At 33.8% G+C, this 19,767-nt stretch overlaps 1 protein-coding gene across 1 annotated transcript; it reads left to right on the top strand.

Annotated features, from left to right (window-relative positions):
• The first annotated feature begins 4,919 nt into the window (after positions 1-4,919).
• LOC119829578 (kinesin-like protein KIF21A) lies at positions 4,920-19,761 on the top strand. The gene is made up of 3 exons (XM_038352152.1): positions 4,920-5,252; positions 5,806-5,859; positions 19,483-19,761. Exons 2-3 carry the CDS (start codon positions 5,822-5,824, stop codon positions 19,727-19,729), a joined length of 285 nt encoding a protein of 94 aa, XP_038208080.1. The 5' UTR covers positions 4,920-5,252; positions 5,806-5,821; the 3' UTR covers positions 19,730-19,761.
• Positions 19,762-19,767: the final 6 nt, after the last annotated feature.

The following is a 19,767-nucleotide window of genomic DNA, read 5'->3' as shown; positions in this document are numbered from 1 at the left end:
CCACGTTAAAATGATCCTATATTATGAACTACAGACCGCGGCTACATGTCATTAACATATCAAAGAAGTCAATAGAAATGGCTGCAACATGGCATCCAAGTAGGAACTAAAAATAGCGTAAAATTTTTCCTTGCAAAAATAATTGAGACAACTAGTGGGCGTTATTCATGATTCATGAACATTGATCGAGAGCTTCTATTTACGCTCCGTATAAATTGCCACTGGTATGAATAATTATTGAAAGGGTCAAATGATTGATGAATGATCTCAGTAAAGCTTATTTTAAATTGATTTTATTCTAAGGGAGGAAATGACACGGAAATTAAAAATGATGGAAAATGACACTTAAATAGAAAGGTTTGTATAATGCAGCGCTTGTCCAAAATCCATAGAAAATTTACAGTAGTAGTTATGCCAGCTATGCCAGTAAGTGTAAAGAACTAAGAGAGCACTGATATATACGTTAGAATAATCTCTAATTTCTTATTTCCTGCCTTGTAATTGATACTTAATAGAACTTATTACATACGGAGCACTCCTATTAAAACACACGATTATCCAGTCAGTAAGCCACGTGGGCGAGCACTAAACTACAATCTCAATTAAATTTTACAATTCCAACTGTCTCCGTCGCGATTTAAATCCGTTAAGTTTATTTGAATCCATTCAGAAAAGTAATAAAATAAATTTAACGATGTACTTACAGCTACACGGAAGCGCAAAGGCTCAAGCAATTCAGATATTTTAATTGGCCTGTTGATATTAACTTGATCGAACGTCTTGCTGCATCCCTTCTTTGAAAAGTCGTAACTTTTTGTTAACCCGGATCCATGGGAGACATACGATTGCATACAGGTTTATCTTGTCCCATAGGTATGGGATTCCGAAGAACGTAATTCGACAGATCTATCGCAACGCAAAATTTTATAGGTACCCTCTCAATTTTGTTTACACAAATATCAACTTTTAGTGATCTTTGATTGCCGAATGTGTGTAAATGTGTGTAATGTACAACTTTATGGATTTCTATTTTTTTGTGTCATGGCAATTTTGCTTCATATTGATCTCTGAAAAGAATTTTAAAGGCAATAAAATCTATTGTTTATAAAATTGATATCACAAATAAGTTTACCACAATTGGCAATCAAGTTATTGCTCCGATAAACTAATTCATAAATTTTTTTACTTTTAAAATTCAAGTCCACGTTAAATAAACATAGGGTTACATCCATTTCAGAGCATCCATAATTCATAAGCATTCAACGTATTCCACGTAAACTATCGACAATATTTTTTCATGACTTTGCAACAAAACTAGAAAATAACATTGCAAGGTCGGCCTACACCCTTAGCTTCCTCATTAGCATCATTCTGTTTCAGAGTATACTGAATGGACGTGACATGTAATCGAATGGTGCTTCGTGAAAAATATTCCACACACATATTATAACCAAATTTTCCGCTTTTATTTCATTTTACGTGTTATTAATCAAATAATAGTCCTGGTTAATTGAAAATATTGTTACATTAGTTGCCTTGTTGCCTTTACTAACAGTTTTGTCAAAGAAAAATGCTTACTAATGTTACATAAAGCAAAAGTATATTTGTTTGTGATTCTATTACGTCAAAATGAAGAAATAATTTTACATTACGGGATCTGTGTCCGAAGATGGCTATTGATTTCCAATAATTTTTTGCGGTTAAACATCTTTTTCACTTTGGGAGCTTCCTTTGACTAGACGGGTGAAGCTGCGGACTATGAGTTAGTATTATATTCGCTTCTTTTATAATCTCTGTGAAATTTTAGGTCACTGTGACTTAATAGCTAACTAACTATGTAATGTATATAAATTTTAATATATTTATATTAAAATTTACAATCTAGCTCTTCTAAAAATCAATTAAAGACTGGCTAGTTATTTTAACTTGAGTTTTCTCATCTTAATTATAAAAACTTAGAGAAGGAAACTTAGAAAACTTAAAGAAAATTTATGTTACTGTTCAAAATTCGGGTCAGCTATTGACATTGTATAAGATTATGCGTTGTAATTTAAAGTCACACACGTTTTCACCTAACGCACCTACTTGTATCGCAACATATTATCCTACCATGCCTTACCTGTCTTTTGGGTGTGGTACCCTCCAAAAAGCAACACGACCTGAATCTTTCTGAAATATATCCTGAGTTTTATAACCTATTCGGAGAGAACATTACTTCCTTAGCCGTTCATGTCAAAATAAATTATGTGATAGAATTAACGCTGCCTTTTCGATTTTGCTTCCCTATTGCATTTCTTAATCATTATTTGGGTTTAGTCTTGATTTATTTAAACTGATGTACTTTTGCGCTGAAATTTGCGATATTATTCGGGGTATATGATAGGTTACATAAAGTATTATCTTTAATACTTTCAAAACCGTATTCGTAGCTAAGTCCACAAAGTTAATATAGAAGAGTAAACGACGACATTATTAAGCCTTAATCAGAAGTAAATATTATCTCGACTCCCACCTACACAGCCAACTCTATAATAAAATATGGTCCCTTCATTAATTATACTGCAAATTGAGTGGGCACGGGACAGTGTAAGAGTTAGCAATGAAAGTTAATTAGCGATGTTTAATGTAGTTTGCATTTGTGACCGGTCGTTTTGAATGGCGCAGTTTAGAGTTATATTGTGGGGACAATTTTGGCTAGAAAACTAATAACCGTTGCGGTGTAGAATGCTATTCAATAAATGATTTTTGGAATCGATAGGCGAATGACGGAATTGCAAATAGGTTTGCATATTGGCAAGCCGATGTTGAGCTAATCAAAGAGCAATTTTGCGTATTCATTTAGTTCGGTACATCGAGCTGTGAATATTTTTTGGAACTATTGATATAAAACTATAAAAGTATGAATTAAAATTATAATAACGAGCCCGAGCTATATGTTACATGTTGTTAGCAGCTCGGGTCACTATTAAGAGGCTGTCACGAATGTTCTAATATTCCATATACCTATTTGATTAAGATGATACGTAATTATGTATTGTAACAATCTCTCAATCAAATCAAATTTTTATCCCGGAGATCCCACGGACATGGGAACTTTGCGAGGAAAACGCCAGACCGTTTATGTTTCCCTTTAACTACGCGGAAAAAGCCCCGGGTGGAAAGGCAACCTAGTTAAAGATTTTAAATAATTAATTACACTTCCTTGGTGCTGTTGAGAGTTATGCACTCTTAAGCGTAGGTCTGGTTCTTGATTCGATTCTCCGTGGAAGCTTAAAAAACCTCTCAGTATGTAGTAAAGATATGACCATCAATGAGACACATTTAAAATGTATCTACCTCTTGCTTCAAGAGGAGACACGAAACTCCACTTAATAGCTATTTAATATTTAAAAGGGGCATTAAAATAAAATAAAAAATCAGCATTTTGTTCCGTTAAAATCTTAGTTTATTTACTTTAAACACAAAAGACATAAAGCAACATAAGCCGCCTAACAATAACGTTAGCTTCGAACACCTTTAATGCAATATACACACGAGATAGAGAGCTCTGTACACAAGCACACTACTGGGAACTGAATCTTTGACGGTAGCAGTCGTGCGATACCTATTAGGTGTATATTGTATAATGGGAGAGGCAGACAAACACACGTGATGACGCATTACACTAGAGTTCTGGCTCGTACAGACATTACCCGTGCGAACACGGCGTTGGAAAGAGCTTAATGTTATATCTTATACCTTTAAACGAGCAATTCTTGTATATATATATAATTGGAATCTCGGAATCGGCTCCAACGATTTTCATGAAATTTAGTATACAGGGGGTTTCGGCGGCGATAAATCGATCTAGCTAGGCACTTTTTATACCGATATTCCTACGGGATACGGACTTACGCGGTTTCAACCGCGGGTCACAGCTAGTGTATTTTTATATGATATATATTGGATTTATTTATTTCTTTCTTGGTTGCATTAGATGTAAAATACTTGTTTTAAAATGATAAAGTTAGAAATTATATGAAAAAATAAAAATTAAGAAATTTTGTTGTCCAAATATTAGATATAAAAAACAGTAATTTTGAGAACCTTCTCTACTTCTTAAGTCGGTTAAAAAATAAAAATTACATCCGCAACAGCATTATGTGTTATGTGACATTATGAAGAGTTTAAAGAAGAAACTTTTTGTGAAACGTGAAACACTCCTTCGTTGATTTCAACCACAAATGGTAAAAAATAATAATATAAAGAATTATCTCAACCTCAGACCAAGTAACTAAACAGCAAATCTATCTTAAGCATTTTCATTGAATGAGTTTCAAGTAAAATCAAGTATTTATTGTATATATAGGTGTAAGTAGTTACTTACAATTTTATGTATCGTGTATAAAATGACTTTAAATTAATATGATCGGTACGAGATGTGTTAAAAAATCATTATGCCTTAAATTAAAAATAAATAGCACAGACAAGGCCTTTTAAAATGTAACATAATCAGCAAAAGTGGCAAGTATTGTTTTAAAGAAAAAGCACAATACAAAAATGGCACCTGTGCAGGCACTGTGTAGTTTGTATCATAAGTGTATAATGTATGTACCTATTGATTATATATTTGAATTGAACGCCCTCTATATTTTTTAACCGTAACATAGCTTTGACGAATTTTGTTCCCTTAAAGTTGAATAGATGTCTCTGATTTTAAAAGTTATAAGACAATATGTTCACCATTATTTTTATGAAAACAAATCAATGCTCTGCACTTTATGAAATTAAAAACTTAAAAATCTTTTATACAATTTTTCCGTAGCGTGATTGTGGTATTTTATTTTGTCTGGCGAGAAAATATATATTCATTAATTATGACATTAATTTTACTGTACTGTCAACGTCAAATTTGGATTTATATTCTGGTGTCATTTGTCAAACTCGCTCATGCGAGTCAAGTTGTCGGTCGTATATATAGTTTTATCAAATTCTTTCGGTTACAAAAGGTTATTGTCGTTTTATCTATCGGTTTGTTTATAAAAGTGTCGTTTTAAACGCTGTATTGATAAACAAAAATCAACATACGCCGTCTCTATGGTCATTGAAAAAATATTTTATTATTGCCTCTGATGCCGCATTGTTTTTAATTTTGTTTGAATGGTGAAAGATGGACGTAAATCGCTATCGGTGTCTATTTAACGTGTCTTTATAACGGACATGAAAGAAAAGTGTACTTGTTCCGTGGAAATAAACTTTTTATCTCGTGTATGGTAAGTGCTGTGACATTTTTAAGACACTCAATCGTTATCGTAATTGTTTTTATTTGGACATACAAAACATATTGATTGTTCATCCCGTCCGAGTTTCATATTTAAGATGATAATTCCCATAGAATAACCAAAAAAATAAAAATAAAAATAGGAACAATTTCCTGTTTATTATGATGTTTTTATAATATAAAGTGTTCCTCACTTGATATCTAAACACGTTGAATTAGTTTTCATAGAAATCTGTCTATTATTGTTTATTTTAACTTACTTGAACATCACATGTTAGATAGAATAGATCCTGTTTTTGTTAAAATATGTCAGTACTGAGCAATAATAAAGAAGAATAAATTCTAGTCTTTAATTGTTTAATTGCTTATTTCACCAAGTTTCATTAATTTTAGAATCCCTCAATTTAAATCTCTATTTTTTTTTTATTCATTTTTTATCATTATATATATATTTATGAAATTATATTTGTCTAAGTTTACAATGTGCTTAAAATTAAGTAAAAATTATTCGAAACATGTATGAATATATTTCCATTGCTTTACAGACCATCATACGCAGTCATGGCAAATGATGAATCCAGTGTTCGGGTTGCAGTCAGGTAACAAGATAATGCACTTGTTTTTATTATACTTACATAAATTATCCACTTTTTTTGTCTTTAAATACTTCTTATATTTGGTGTTCTTTCAAAATTGTAATGATTTTATGGTTGTTTTATTGTTATTTACAAGATATGGATGTAATATTATACAGCTCATAGCACTTAGGGATCATGGATGTGTCCAACAGTGGTTAGTTAGTTTGTTAGTAGTAGAAGGTTTGAAATTGCCCCCGTTGTGCCTAAGTTTAGCATGTTGAAATGAATTAATTCTCAAAAAAACAGTATTAAAACAAGCTGGGGTTCGGTCCTCTGGGATCCTGCTTCTGGCTTCCTGCTTGATTGAACTGCCTTAATCTTTGTTGAACAACTGTATGGATTATTAGACTGTTATTGGTATAAACTTGTAGTTAATTTTTTAAAGGGAATTATTAAGGATATATCCCTAATAATATAATACTTTAATATACTAAAGTAAATAAAAATGAACTATAGTATTCATTTTTATTTACTTTAGTATATTAAAATATTTTAATTATTGAGGGAATACATATTCATTTTATTTCACTGAATTATTACGATCAGAAAGTTAATAATAGTCTATGATAAGTCAATTACATCAATGTAGAGTGTAGTTGATTAATTTAAAAAAGTTCAACATCCTATTGACTTGTACAAATTATTGCAAACGCGAAAGTTTGTGATACACTCACTCACTCTCAGTTTGATACTCTTTCAAAAGGAAACCACTGTCTCAAATCAAACTAACTCTGTGCCCAAATTTTATCCAATTTGATTCTGTGGTTAAAGCGTGAAGGAGAGATAGACAGACATAGTTACTTTCACATTATATAATACTAAGTAAATATTGACGGACAACGATCTATACTTGTTGATTCAATAGATGTCAAGTAAAGCTAGCGATTGCTACACGTTCGTGCACTTATATGATATCTATCGCATACGAGGTGCACATTCAAAATTTTCTCACTGAATTTTCCGCAATCCCGAAAGTGCTCTATTGATCTGCCACTACTCCGTAGTCGATACTTCTAAGAACACTTATGAAGGCTACCTGGTATAATAATGCTAGGAAAATTCCCGCATATCGAATTCTAGCGGCTATTTTGACTCATTACCTCTTAACACCCGTTGTTTTTTTAAGTGAAGATTGCATTTACGTGTAACAAGAGCCCGTGGTTATATCGAACTTCCGTTGCACAGAGAGCAAATCCCCACCGAACTAACTCTATTGTCTTCCGTCAAGCCGCTTTCAGTGGTGTCGTGAATATTGTTAGAATTCTGCGTCCGCGATCAACTTAAACAACCGTACATAGCTTTTAAGTGAAGCTCTGTAGCTTATGGAGTTTTGCTGAAGGTTTCGGTGCGGACCGTAGCGAACTCAGGTGCCTTGCTCTGTATATATACCTATTGTATATAGGTCGAGTCCCCTACAAGGCAACAATAGAATAGGGATTAACTAATGATCAAAAAGAAATTATCGTTTGAATAGTATATGGATATGGGTTGCATTTTAAAGGTTCTACACATCAAAAGGGCACATTACATAATTTCAATATAAATAATAATACCTTCTTGATATACCTTTAGTCTATTGAATACTTAACCATGAGAGTTATTGATCGGTTTCCATCGAATTATCTTTGTGTACACAAGGCTTTTATCTAATAACCGGAGTGAGTATGGCTCAATGAAACCACGTTGGTACATTCCGTGAATACGTGCTAAAAGTTATGTTTTAGCGTGGATTTGGTAATTTGTTGCTGAATGTGTGAAACTTACACTTTTATTTGTTACATAAAATTACGTGTTAATTTATTTTACTGATGACTTATTGAAAACTGAATTTGATCATATAAATAGTTCATTTACTGAGTTGAAATTTTAAGGGGATATATTCTTCACGTGTACATTCGTACTGCTTTATAGTTGCAATCAATTTGGATGGGGTTCGCTTCCCCTTTACGTATTTTGCATTGATTTTCGTTCCTCGCATGTTGGTCAGCTGAGTCCTCTTGGGTGAATAGTTATTTTTTGATGAAGAGAATTTAATTTATTGGTTATTAGTTTTCTGTTCTTCTTTGTATCTAATAGATATGTATATCGATATGATTGAATTTAATACAAGGAAATCCAATTTTTATCGGTGTTCATTATTTTTAGTAAACGAGAGTGAAATTACCATAGAAATAATATATGTTTCATCAGAATAAAAAATAACATATCGCTCTCTCTTTGTCGCTCTGCCTCCAGACACAAAAGTCATTCTATAAAATCGTTCCATAGCATCTTTAAAGAAAGACAAACACGCACAAAATCGCTTTTAGAATGTTAGTTAGGTTTTACCATTTATACGTATTTATCATATATAAATCGACATGATTTTTTTCTGTAAGTTTTAATGCCTGTAACTTGTCGATTGCTAAACAATTTTTCGTATGTAATAATTTACGAAGGGGCTAAACTTGTAATTTGTTGTCCCCGATTTATGAAACGACATGGCTTTCCAGAATTCGATAAAAAGTCACCCTTCGGCGCCTGGCCGCCGTGTTGAACTGCGAGCATTAGAATTAAAGTGAAATATTATATAGATCTATTTAAGCCATTAGCCGACTTTGACGAAAGCAAAGTATAAAAAATAGTGATCATACAACATTAATACATTTCTGTCAAATTTTTGTTATATGAAGTACAGACATAAGTAGTCTTAAAAATCAGTAAAGGTCTATCTATGTCTGACAGTACTCAGAAGACTCATCACCTAACAATAGTTTCATTAGTTCACAATGATGAAATCATGTTAAAGAGTTTTTATGTATCTTTACTTTGTACTTTATAAAATCGCTTATCCTCGTAATAACAATTTTGAAAATCAGTGAACAGTACAATAATTTAAGAAATGCAAAACCTATGTGAAGTCAGTTAATCTGTCTTTTATACGTATAAATGAAGAATACATATAAATTATGTGTTGTTTATAAAAGGATTTTCATTCATAAATTGAAAGTATTCACAATATAAACAGCGTACTTAATTACTCGAACAATAATGTTTACACAACTTGCATATATACTACAAAGTATAAACGCTAAGTGAATATTTGTACTAAATATAATTTGTTAACAGTAGTGTGTAACATTATAATGCACTGGAGTATAATTTTTAATTCGTTAAGACTGATAGTCGCAGACTGAGCTACTTAAATCAAGCATAACTCTTATTCATTTCTTGATTATAATACGATTATTCTTTATATATGTTGTTAATAGCACGAGTAATCGATGCACCTACGACTTTACATTAATGCATAAAGAATTTATATAAGCTATTTAGGAGTATTTAAAGTACTTATTTAGTTCATACCTACGTGAGACACGTGAAGATCATAAAAGTATAAGTCTTCCAATAAATGCACAGACGGAATGATAATACGCATGTATTATCCAATCTGTCCTTGCTAAAACCGTTAAATTTATTTGCATAGATTTGTGCGCAAAATCGCAAGTGACAAATTGCTTTAGCAAGGTGTGGCGCTGATGTAACCGATGTTTGAACTTTGTTCGCGAATTGACGCCTCGCATCCTTCAATAGTCATAATATATTGTGTCAACACGCGTGTAATGTCGGTTATGTTGGATTGATCAATCTTTGTGTTTGTCCAGTGCAACATCTGATATTTGCCTACTTTGTGTCGAGCGTCTAGCGCAATTGCTACTTCGCTTCTAACAATACGTACTTTTTGCACAATGTTTTGTATATGGATTTCCAAAGAGGCCGATCGTTGAGGATATATGTACGTAATATATACCTAAAGCTCGATGGTGTTTTTGTTTAGTTATAATGACAGTTTGATCTATTGTTTGCTTTAACCCAAGGTATATATCAATACCAAAATTTGCGTCTAGTGATGAACATATTCTGTACTATGTACAGTGACAACGTTATATCTATATTTGGGCAATCGCGTAATAGCAAAACTTTTCATATATCATCTTATTAAAAACCTCACAAAATGAATGACGCATTATAACTTCACGCAACATTAGAGATTAATTTTATAAGAACAAATCGATTAGATAAACATAAACCGCTCCCCAGACCAGGGGACGGGACGCAGTGTGCTGTGTGCATGGTAGACCAGACGACAGGCACGTGACGAGACATGTGTGCTCAACACAGCACGGAAAAATCCAATAAAAGCTGTTTTTATATTAGTTTACATATATTTATAAATCGCTTCGTCGTTGACGTCGAACGACTAAGCGCAGCCTTAATGGAGATGGGAGTTTGAGTGCGGTGAATTCTTTATGGGCCCAGCTCTTGTTGAGTACTCTGATTTGATGTACGGAAATTTAAATTCAACCTGTTGCTTTATTGATAAACTGCTCTATTAGATATGTGTATTTAAATTCGTTTCTAAAAGAGTTCCTCGAGCGGTTTGTGTCGAAATAATACTTCAGGGCTTTATTTAATTTTCATAGTCAAAATTCAATTAGAATATTATTCTAAAATAATTAAATAAATAAATATAAAACATGTCATCTGCTTTACTACGACATAAAATTTATTAAAACACGTTGAAGCTGCTATCGATACAAAAAACGCTTACTGTAATTTGAGTTTCCTTAATATTATTTTGTAGTATTCGTGTAGATAAGCTTGTAGCTATTGTAAATTGATTTTTTACAATTTATCTATAGATTATGTATATCACCACAGATCGAAATGGTGAAGTAAAAAATTGCGAGGAGACCGGCATGTCCCAGAATTAAAAGTTCGACGATATGCAATATCTGCCCACCCGCACTTGGACAGCGTTGTGGATCATAACCCGAACCCTCATAGGAGGCTTGTGACCTTGCAGTGGGAGCGAATATGGGCTGATGATGACGAAGCCAGTTGCATTCATCAAGTTCCAAATGTCTCTTAACATACATTCAGCGAAAATTTTTTGTGGTCGAAAAAATATAACAGCTTAGTTTCTTTCTTATTCATATTTTTCTTACTTGTATCATTACCTATCCGCGAGGCGGGCTAGTGATCTGTACTACATCTTGGTCTTTTGGTCATCTGGTCTTTTTACGACCTATTTCAGACACTAGTCCTTCACAACGTTAATACTACTCAGCAGTTTAATGATTGTGAAGGCAAATAAGGAATTTTTTATTTCATTTCGTAGCTCTACGTTGATTAGTCCTTGAACCACAACAGCTTACTGAAAAATAATATACTACAGAAAAACGCATACTTCTTGGGTATTTGTTTACGATTTATGACTATCAGTTTGTATAAAAGATAAGCGTCCTTGTCCAGTGGCACGCACGCTCATACATAATTCATTGATCATAGATTAATGCTCCAACAATGGCATACTTGGTGTTAACATATCCTGCAGTTGCAATATTTTTGAGAACGTTAAAGATAATATATGTTCGTGTATGGAGATATTAATTACGTTAGAATTTAAAGACTGCCCTTAGCCAATACTTTCCAACACTCTTTATTCTGTAAGATGTTAATTTTATTTTGATCAAAATATAAGAGCGAGGATTATGGAGTTAGTACATGTGACAATTTTAGGGAATCGTCCAAGTGCCAGTCGGACCCGCGACACTAAGGGTTCCATACAAATAAGATAAAATTGGTCACCCATCCTATTTATTACCGTACCAATCGTTGCTTTAAACTTTTTTTATAATAGCGACAAAAGAAATAGATCATTTCCGAATACATAAATAATTAATATATGCATATACAAATAGTGCTTCAGGAAACATTTCGCTTTCATTTTAACTGGTCTTGAAATGTAATAATAATAAACTGACAACGCAAAATGTCATGGAAAGATTAACGCAATTATATATATCAATTAATAAATAATTCATTCGCGGCCACTCTAAATACTTGCAGGTATTTAAAATTGATTTGTCGTTGAAAAAATATTAAAATCAAGCCTTTATATTCGTCTCGTGAAGCTGTCTTGTAATTTATTTGTAGAGCTAAACATGGTTTATTTAGCTTAAATCGTATTCAGTTATAGTCGTATCTACTGTCCTACAAATCCAACTGTATTACTACTAATTATACTATACTAGCTGCGCCCCGCCGTTTCACCCGCTTAAGTTCGTATCCCGTAGGAATATCGGGATAAAAAGTTGCCCATATGTTGTTCCAGTTGTCCAGCTGTCTACGTACCAAATTTCATTGCAATCGGTTCAGTAGTTTTTGCGTGAAAGAGCAACAAACACACACACATCCTTACAAACTTTCGCATTTATAATATGAGTAGGATAGTAGGATTGTATATTAATAATTTTTGCTTGATATCCGTCCGCTTGCTTTGAATAGACCATTGTGACTTAATTAACTCGATAACTATTGACTTGCAATTTTGTAATGTTACAATAACAACCTGTCAGTTAGATTGATTATTTTTCAAGTCACTTGGTGTTCACCTTTGTTGTATTTATTGTGACTTTTTGTTGTTAAATATGTCAATTCTTTCAATAGTACTATTAATATTCATACATAACATTTGGCTTGGTAAGTTGATTATAATTAAGACATGCAAGATGTCTTGCTTTGCTAAAAGCGCATTCAAAAATATTAAAAATATGTTCATTCCAAGCTTGAAAAAAGCTTTAAAGAAATTCTGAACAAGAAATTACTTAGACGTTAGCTAAGATAACGATTGTGTCAACAAGGGTTTTCTTTAATCCTACTATCCTACTTCCTTCTACTCCTACTATCCTACGAATATTATAAATGCGAAAGTTTGTAAGGATGTGTGTATGTTTGTTGCTCTTTCACGCAATAACTACTGAACCGATTGCAATGAAAATTTATATGTACATAGCTGGACAACTGGAATAACATATAGGCAACTTTTTATCCCGATATTCCTACGGGATACAGACTTACGTGGGTGAAACCGCGGGGCGCAGCTAGTCTATACTATATTTATTTGCGTGAGATTGAAAAATATCTGCTTACATAATCAAAAGCTCATAAAATCATGCGTAACGATTTGTATTTTGTAGTATTCTTAATGTCCCATTTCCGGAAGCAAATTAGTTGTTAAGTTCGTGTCATTTATCAAACCAACTGACGGCTTATTGACCCCTGCTATGAGCAGTTGGACATCCTCTCGTTACTGCATGGAATCAAGCATTTTGTATCATATCCCGTGTTAGAAAGAGGGGCGATTGAAACATTGTTACTATACTTTTTAGAGGACTGGGAAAATGGAGAAATTTGTTACATTTAATGGAAATGCTGAGAAATTTAAAATGTATTGCAAAAGTTTTGGTTCATGAACTGGACATGACAGTGGTGATTCATGATCTGCATATAGTATATAAGCATTTTATAAGGTATACCTTTATATACCTTTATTTACACCTTACCTATCTAGCAATAGGTTTCGAGATATTCCCGTAAAACTCATTTTCGTGACCCTGTAACCTTTATAACAATTTTAACCTGCACGATATCTTTATAGTTTTTTTTTACATCTAGGGTACAGCGCCGTAAGAAGATGTATTCAAGAATTAAGCTAACGAGACATTTTTCCGCAGATAAAACCTAGTAATTTTAAGTTGGGACTATCTGCGATGGTAACTTCAATTTTGCTTATTGTGGGTGTGAATGCGACAAGCGGAAATTTAATTTGTTCTGCGGAGTTCGTTGTGCAGTATTTGAGAAGCGAAACTCTAAGCAATTTCATAGCTGTCTTCTTACTCTTATGCCATGCACTATTTGAATCACGCCGGAATATAAACTTTTACTCAATTTCTTTCTGTTACTAGCTGTCCGCCCGTCGCTTCGCCCTCGCAGAGAAAAGTCGAAAGGAAAGAAAATACCGGGATTTCACGCAAAGTTCCCAAGTGTCAAACTCTCTCTGTACCAATTTTCATCCAAACCGGATCAGTGGCTTAGGCGTGAAAAAGAAATGGACAGACAGAGTTATGTTCGCATTTCTATCTTTAAATAAAATGGAGTACGATAAACCATGACCTTTCACACATTAACTGCTACCAACTCCAAACTGTTCTAGTACTCCTCGTAAACTACTTTTGATTATTTACTAAGACCTTCGAAGAACTTGAAAATTTATTGAACTAATTTCACGGATCGATAGAACTCAATAATTCAAGACGTCTTGATAACGTTAATTTCTATAATTGCTACGCTAATGGAAGGCTAAGGAATAAGCTGTTCTTGATTCCCAACTTCGCTGTAAGAAGGGTAATGCTTTTTAATGCATGTATTCTTTGTATTTCACGAACTGTAGGGCAAACTAGATTACTCGCTAGATTTGTCTTACGTGTGAGAGTGACACTGAGGAAGACTGAACGATAATAACTTCTTTACTTTTGTCTTTTTTATCGCTACATGAGTACAATTTGAAAAATACAATGCGATAAAATATGTTATTACTTAGCCACTACATTTAATCAAAGTCAACCTATCTTCAATGATTTTTTCCTAGTTTTATTAATAGTTACTCTATTACTATGCAAAAGTCTATTCGAAAATCAACACACATTTATTACCACAAAGCAATTACCGTGCATTCCCTCGCTAAATTGTAATCAACATTAATGTGTTGTTCAATGCAAACTATTAAAATTAATTTAATTCATAACCTGTTTTGTAGATCGTTTTGAAAGGACAAAGATGAGGTTATGGCACTGTAAGCCCACGCTGAATTAATGGCAGCTGGTGGGCAGCCAGCTATGTTTCGCCTACGACTGTTCTACATAGCTTAAAGCTAATTTTGTTTCGATTCAATCGGATATTGATAGACCTTGTGTGTTGTTACAAATTTTAATGTATCTAGATAAACTGTTTGAGAATTTTCTAATATAATCTTCGTAGCATCTGTTTTCCGTACATTAAAGTAAAATCATATTAGTATGTACCTATTCAATCTTGTTTTTGGTTTTTCAAAAATTAAAGTTATTGCCTCTTGTAACTGGGTCTTCGATAAGTAGAAGAAGGGAATGGTGAAGGATTGGTCTTTATGTCATCGTCGGCAATGGAGCTGGTGGGTCGCCTGATGGTAAGCGCTACAACCGCCCATGAGCATTTGGAGAGGCGTAAGGTCGAATGCAGACCTTACCCCTCTACAAATGATTTGCCGATTTAAAATTAGAAAGGGATTAAAAAGGGATTGACGAGAGGAATAAAAATAGGAATTTTTCAAGGGTATATTGTACGTATATGTGACAATTTATTCATGAGAAGTAATGACTATGTATTCATGAGAATAATTGAGTGGTTGGTATGTTGATGCGCTCATTAGTTTCGGTTGACTGTTTTTGTGGTATGCATTGATTTTCGTAAAATTGCTATTGAAATCTTCGCAAACATTGTTAATTGTTAATGCATTTCAGTCAATATAGTAAAAGATCCACAATTAGATTATCCAGAATTATTTTATTCTACCATTTAGCTTTTATCATATGCGTTATAGTAAGATTATCCATCCAAACCACATCAAAAACTGACTGCTTATTACTACCTAATTACGCAAATACCCTTACCAACGCCATCGTGTACTCGGCTAATGAAAAATATGGCATACATCAAAGTTGGCGGATATACTCAAAGTGTGGCGGATGCCTGACTGCCAAGTATACTCGGTAATTAGAGCACATCTCGTCTAGCGCCTTGACAAGTTTCTGTTCCTGGTGTGTTTTAGTTTTTACAAGGGACTTGAGTGGAATATAGCGGTACGTGCTGGTAAAGATATGGGCTTATTAGTTCTACTTGAGGGAGGAGTTGTCTGATACATACGTCCATTATTTAATCGCTCTAGTATTGAGTTCTTTAGTGTTCTTGAGGGAAACTAGTAATGCATTTTTTTGACAAAATAATATAGTTTGTTTATTATAGGTAGAAGAACTGAGCACATTATTGGTTTGGTGGTTCTAAGTCTATAGTCTAACAAAGACTCCAGTGATGGAATTTGTATTGATTAAATACCAAGAATAGATTATGATCAACATTATATTTCAATCAGTCGATTAAACCGGTTGTTGGGAATTGGTATAATATAAACTTGCAATACACTTTCCTGAAATAAATTAAATAAACCGACAAGAAAATTGTGGAAAATCATGAGTAGCATACTCATGATTACGTTAAAAAATTACAAAGCAAAATTATAATTTATAAACTTTATAAAGAAAAGCAATTTTGAATTTACGTTTACAAAACTACATTTTTAAGTTACTAAAAAGTTATCGATTGATTTGCAAAACTGCCTTACTCTTTAGTAAGTTTTAGTTCATAAATATAACACTAGAAATTAAAATATCGCAACTTTTCCATTCATATTCGTGTTAAAACGCCGTCTTTAACATGGCAACAATTAATCGTACATAGGCACATAGCCATGTCTCGATAGCATCAAGTGAAACAGGAACGATTCGTAAATATCTAACGCTTTGTAACATGCAATAATTTAGTACATTTCAGTTTTTATTTATGAGTTTACGAGATGGATAAGCCAGAGAAACTGTGAAGAAACTCCACAGTCAATTAAGTTTGAGCCGGCTTAAAAAGAAGAAGATTCTCAGTTGTACTTTTTATGTTGGTTATCTCAAAACTTTTAGCTGGGTGAACCGATTTTGGTGATTCTATTGTTATTTAAAAGTAGGCCCTCCGTGTGGTCCCTTTTAATTAAGTCTTGTTAGCCCAGTTCTGACAATTTGAAGGCGCTTAAATTTTTATTAAAAATAATGGTAATATTTAAAATGTATAGCAGACTTATTTGGACTCTCCTTCGTCAAACAAGATGAAGTGACTGTTGAGTGGTGATTGCATCAAAATGTTCAACTTCTACGTTAAACTGGCAACTACGAATCTCGCATATCTGGGACATGATGCTAACAACCTAGGCAGGAACGTTCCGCAAACGTTTACAATGTCTAACATGCAACGATTTTCTTAAGTCGAAAATCGCGTGCGCCTCCTTGTGCAATTATAATAGCTGCCGTTCAATACCCTCCGCTTCAAAAAGCATAAACAATGCGCGTAGGTTTGAAAAGTTGCCAGGTTTATTATACCAAGAAATAGGGAAATATGCAGGACATGGATTTGTAAAGGAAAAGACTGTAATGGTTTCAAACTTGAAGAGTGAAAGCAATTTGCGTTAGTTTGAGCAGAATCAAATGTAATTATTTTCAACATATATGTGGCAATAAAGCGTAAGAAATGAAATTCGAACATTAAAATTACAAACTTAGTTGCATTAAGAGGGAGCATTCGAGTTGAAAAATGTCTATTTATCTTCCCTATATAACATCGTTCTTCTGACGTAGACTAAGCGTCCCTTTTCCGCAAACTTTTCCCATGGAAACATTTTATAAAACGGTAAAGGAGTAAAAACACCAGCTATCCCACCACAAAGAACACCGAAAATTTTATAGCTATTCTATGTATTCAACACATAATGAATTAAAATTTATGTTACCGCTCTACGGGATTATGGTTGCGACAAGAAAGTATTTATAAGGCATAACGCGTGTAAGGCTTCCGTATCCATAACTGAAGGGCCGTGGATGAATGGCGCTATTGACGCATACGCATGCGCGTGTTTGCCATACATGTGGAACACACACGAGTGTGCGTGCGCCACTCGTTATCCCAGACTGCGAGTCGCTTCCGATCGTTGCCTCTTGGCATTACGTTTGGATTACGGGGAGTGTGATGACTCCTGACATTTATTTTCGTCCGTCGTAATTAGTCATGTTCATTTCGCTTGCTAACAGATGGTTTCGTCACATCCACACGTGGTATGTTGGATGATAAAGTTTATAGAGAACTTTATCGATTGTAATATCTAGGTTATGCGTTTTAATATAAACTATGAATTTGTCAACATGAAATGATTTAACTAGTGTTCACAAAACTGGACACCTCATCGTGGTCATTTAAATATTTTTTTCTTTTTTCTCCATAACATATTTTTGTCCTCTCAATTTAAGTCAATGCTAAAATTAAAACAAATTAATTGCTACTAATTAACCAATGCCTGTGTTGTAATTCGTTATAATGGGTCTGCAATTATTTGTTTATTAAATAAATCGTGCCTGACGTTATCTGTTCTCGATCTGTTTGACAGATAACTCACTCTTTTTCAATGATATGCGCGTGACCGGAGTTGATGAAACCGAAAGTTGTTCATGTCGCTCCAATTAATGTTATCTTTGGCATAGAGAAGCTGACATTATAAGAGACCCAGTGCAATAATTCTAATAAATGTAATCTGCTGTGCCCTGAATACGTTTTGAAGTGATGTATAAATAAACTCTACTTTTTTGCTACTGCTTCTTGAGTTCGTCACACTTTCCAATCTATTTCATAGTTTGTAGTAAAATATTTAAGCTTGTGAATCATATAATAACATTTCTTCTTAATTTTTACCAACTGCTAAACTCAAAATAAATTTTCTCTGGCTCTGTACCGTAAAAATACACTACAAAAACTACTTGAATTAATATTCCGCCTACATTACGTGCAATATGCGTAAAGAGTACGAATTACCTAATTGTGCGTTCAGACGTGTAATTCCCTCGTTAATCTTTATGGGTCATCATTCTGCAGTCATCGGGGTCAGGGATCATTCGAGACTTGGAAAGAATTTTAGAGATATTGGATCTTGGAGCGTTTTCTACAGTAAGGCTAGTTTATGCTGATTGCTTACATTTGCGGGGAGGGTATTCGATAGAATTTCCTGGATAAACGGTTCTGTAGGTAGACATGATATGGCACAGACAGATAGAGAGGCAGATTTATAATATTTATTATATTAGTAGGGATTGTTGAAATTCTAACCTGAATGATGAATTTCTATTAATTTTCTCAACATTGAATTAAGTCATACAAACACTTTTATACTCTTGGATATCTTTGCGGATGCTTTTAGGTATATTAGATTATTCTTAAAAAATCATTGTCATTGTTCTAAACAAATCGTAAAAACCACACCACATACCGCTTCCTTTCTCATAATGTACCAACATCCGATTAAGCCCCTATTTGATAAAAAATTAAAGCTATTAATTACCATAATAGGCCCGGATGTATGATTGTCTAGTAAAGTATCGTGATAATGCTGGTTTGCTTGTTACCACCATGATATCGATGACATGTTGAAAAAATATGAAAAATGCTTCATTAATGATAATGTGCTTATCTATGTTTATATAACAACTGTTAAAAGTGAACGCTCTTGTCCCCTACTGGGGTATGGGGCAGATGATATATATTTGTTTCACTGATCGATTCTCTTTGGGAACAAGTAGCCTTGTGTTTTGCTAGACCGAGACAATTTTTTGCGTCTCCATCGATGCTCTAACCCAGGAAAAATAATTAGTGAATTGTAAGCAATAGATGGCTCGATCAGAAGATCTAGGCAGAATGCCTACAAACGTTAAAACTTATGTTGATGTTATAAGATAGGAAATCACATAAATTATTAGTTACTATGCATCTTCATGTCACTATTCAGAATCCATCTGTGTCTCCAGCGGAGATATTTGTAACATAATTATGTTTAAAACGTGTCCTGATGAAATACTTTTTTTGCAGAATCAGACCACAGACGCCAGCCGAGATACTCGAAGGATGTGGTATTTGCGCCAGGGCCGGTGGGCCAGCGGGCGAAGGTGGGATCGCACTAGGCTCGGAGCGCGCGTTCACTTTCAACTATGCCTTCGAACCCTCGGTCTCGCAACAGGAGGTGTACGACACCTGCGTCAGGAAACTTGTGGAGGCAGCCCTCGATGGATACAACGCTACCGTGCTTGCTTATGGACAGGTCAGTCCATATTCCTAAAAAAAGTATTATTTACTACCTATAATATCAGGTACTAT

The sequence above is a fragment of the Zerene cesonia genome, chromosome 10, assembly GCF_012273895.1.
Source record: "Zerene cesonia ecotype Mississippi chromosome 10, Zerene_cesonia_1.1, whole genome shotgun sequence".
NCBI lineage: Eukaryota > Metazoa > Arthropoda > Insecta > Lepidoptera > Pieridae > Zerene > Zerene cesonia.
Note: the sequence above shows the minus strand (reverse complement) of the source record. Positions and strands in the feature narration are given on the sequence as shown.

Bases quoted from the DNA above. Each gene is read 5' to 3' on its own strand.
- LOC119829578 (XM_038352152.1), top strand. From the start codon at position 5,822: ATGGCAAATGATGAATCCAGTGTTCGGGTTGCAGTCAG. The intron at 5,860-19,482 runs GTAACAAGATAA...CTTTTTTTGCAG, and splicing joins AGTGTTCGGGTTGCAGTCAG to AATCAGACCACAGACGCCAG.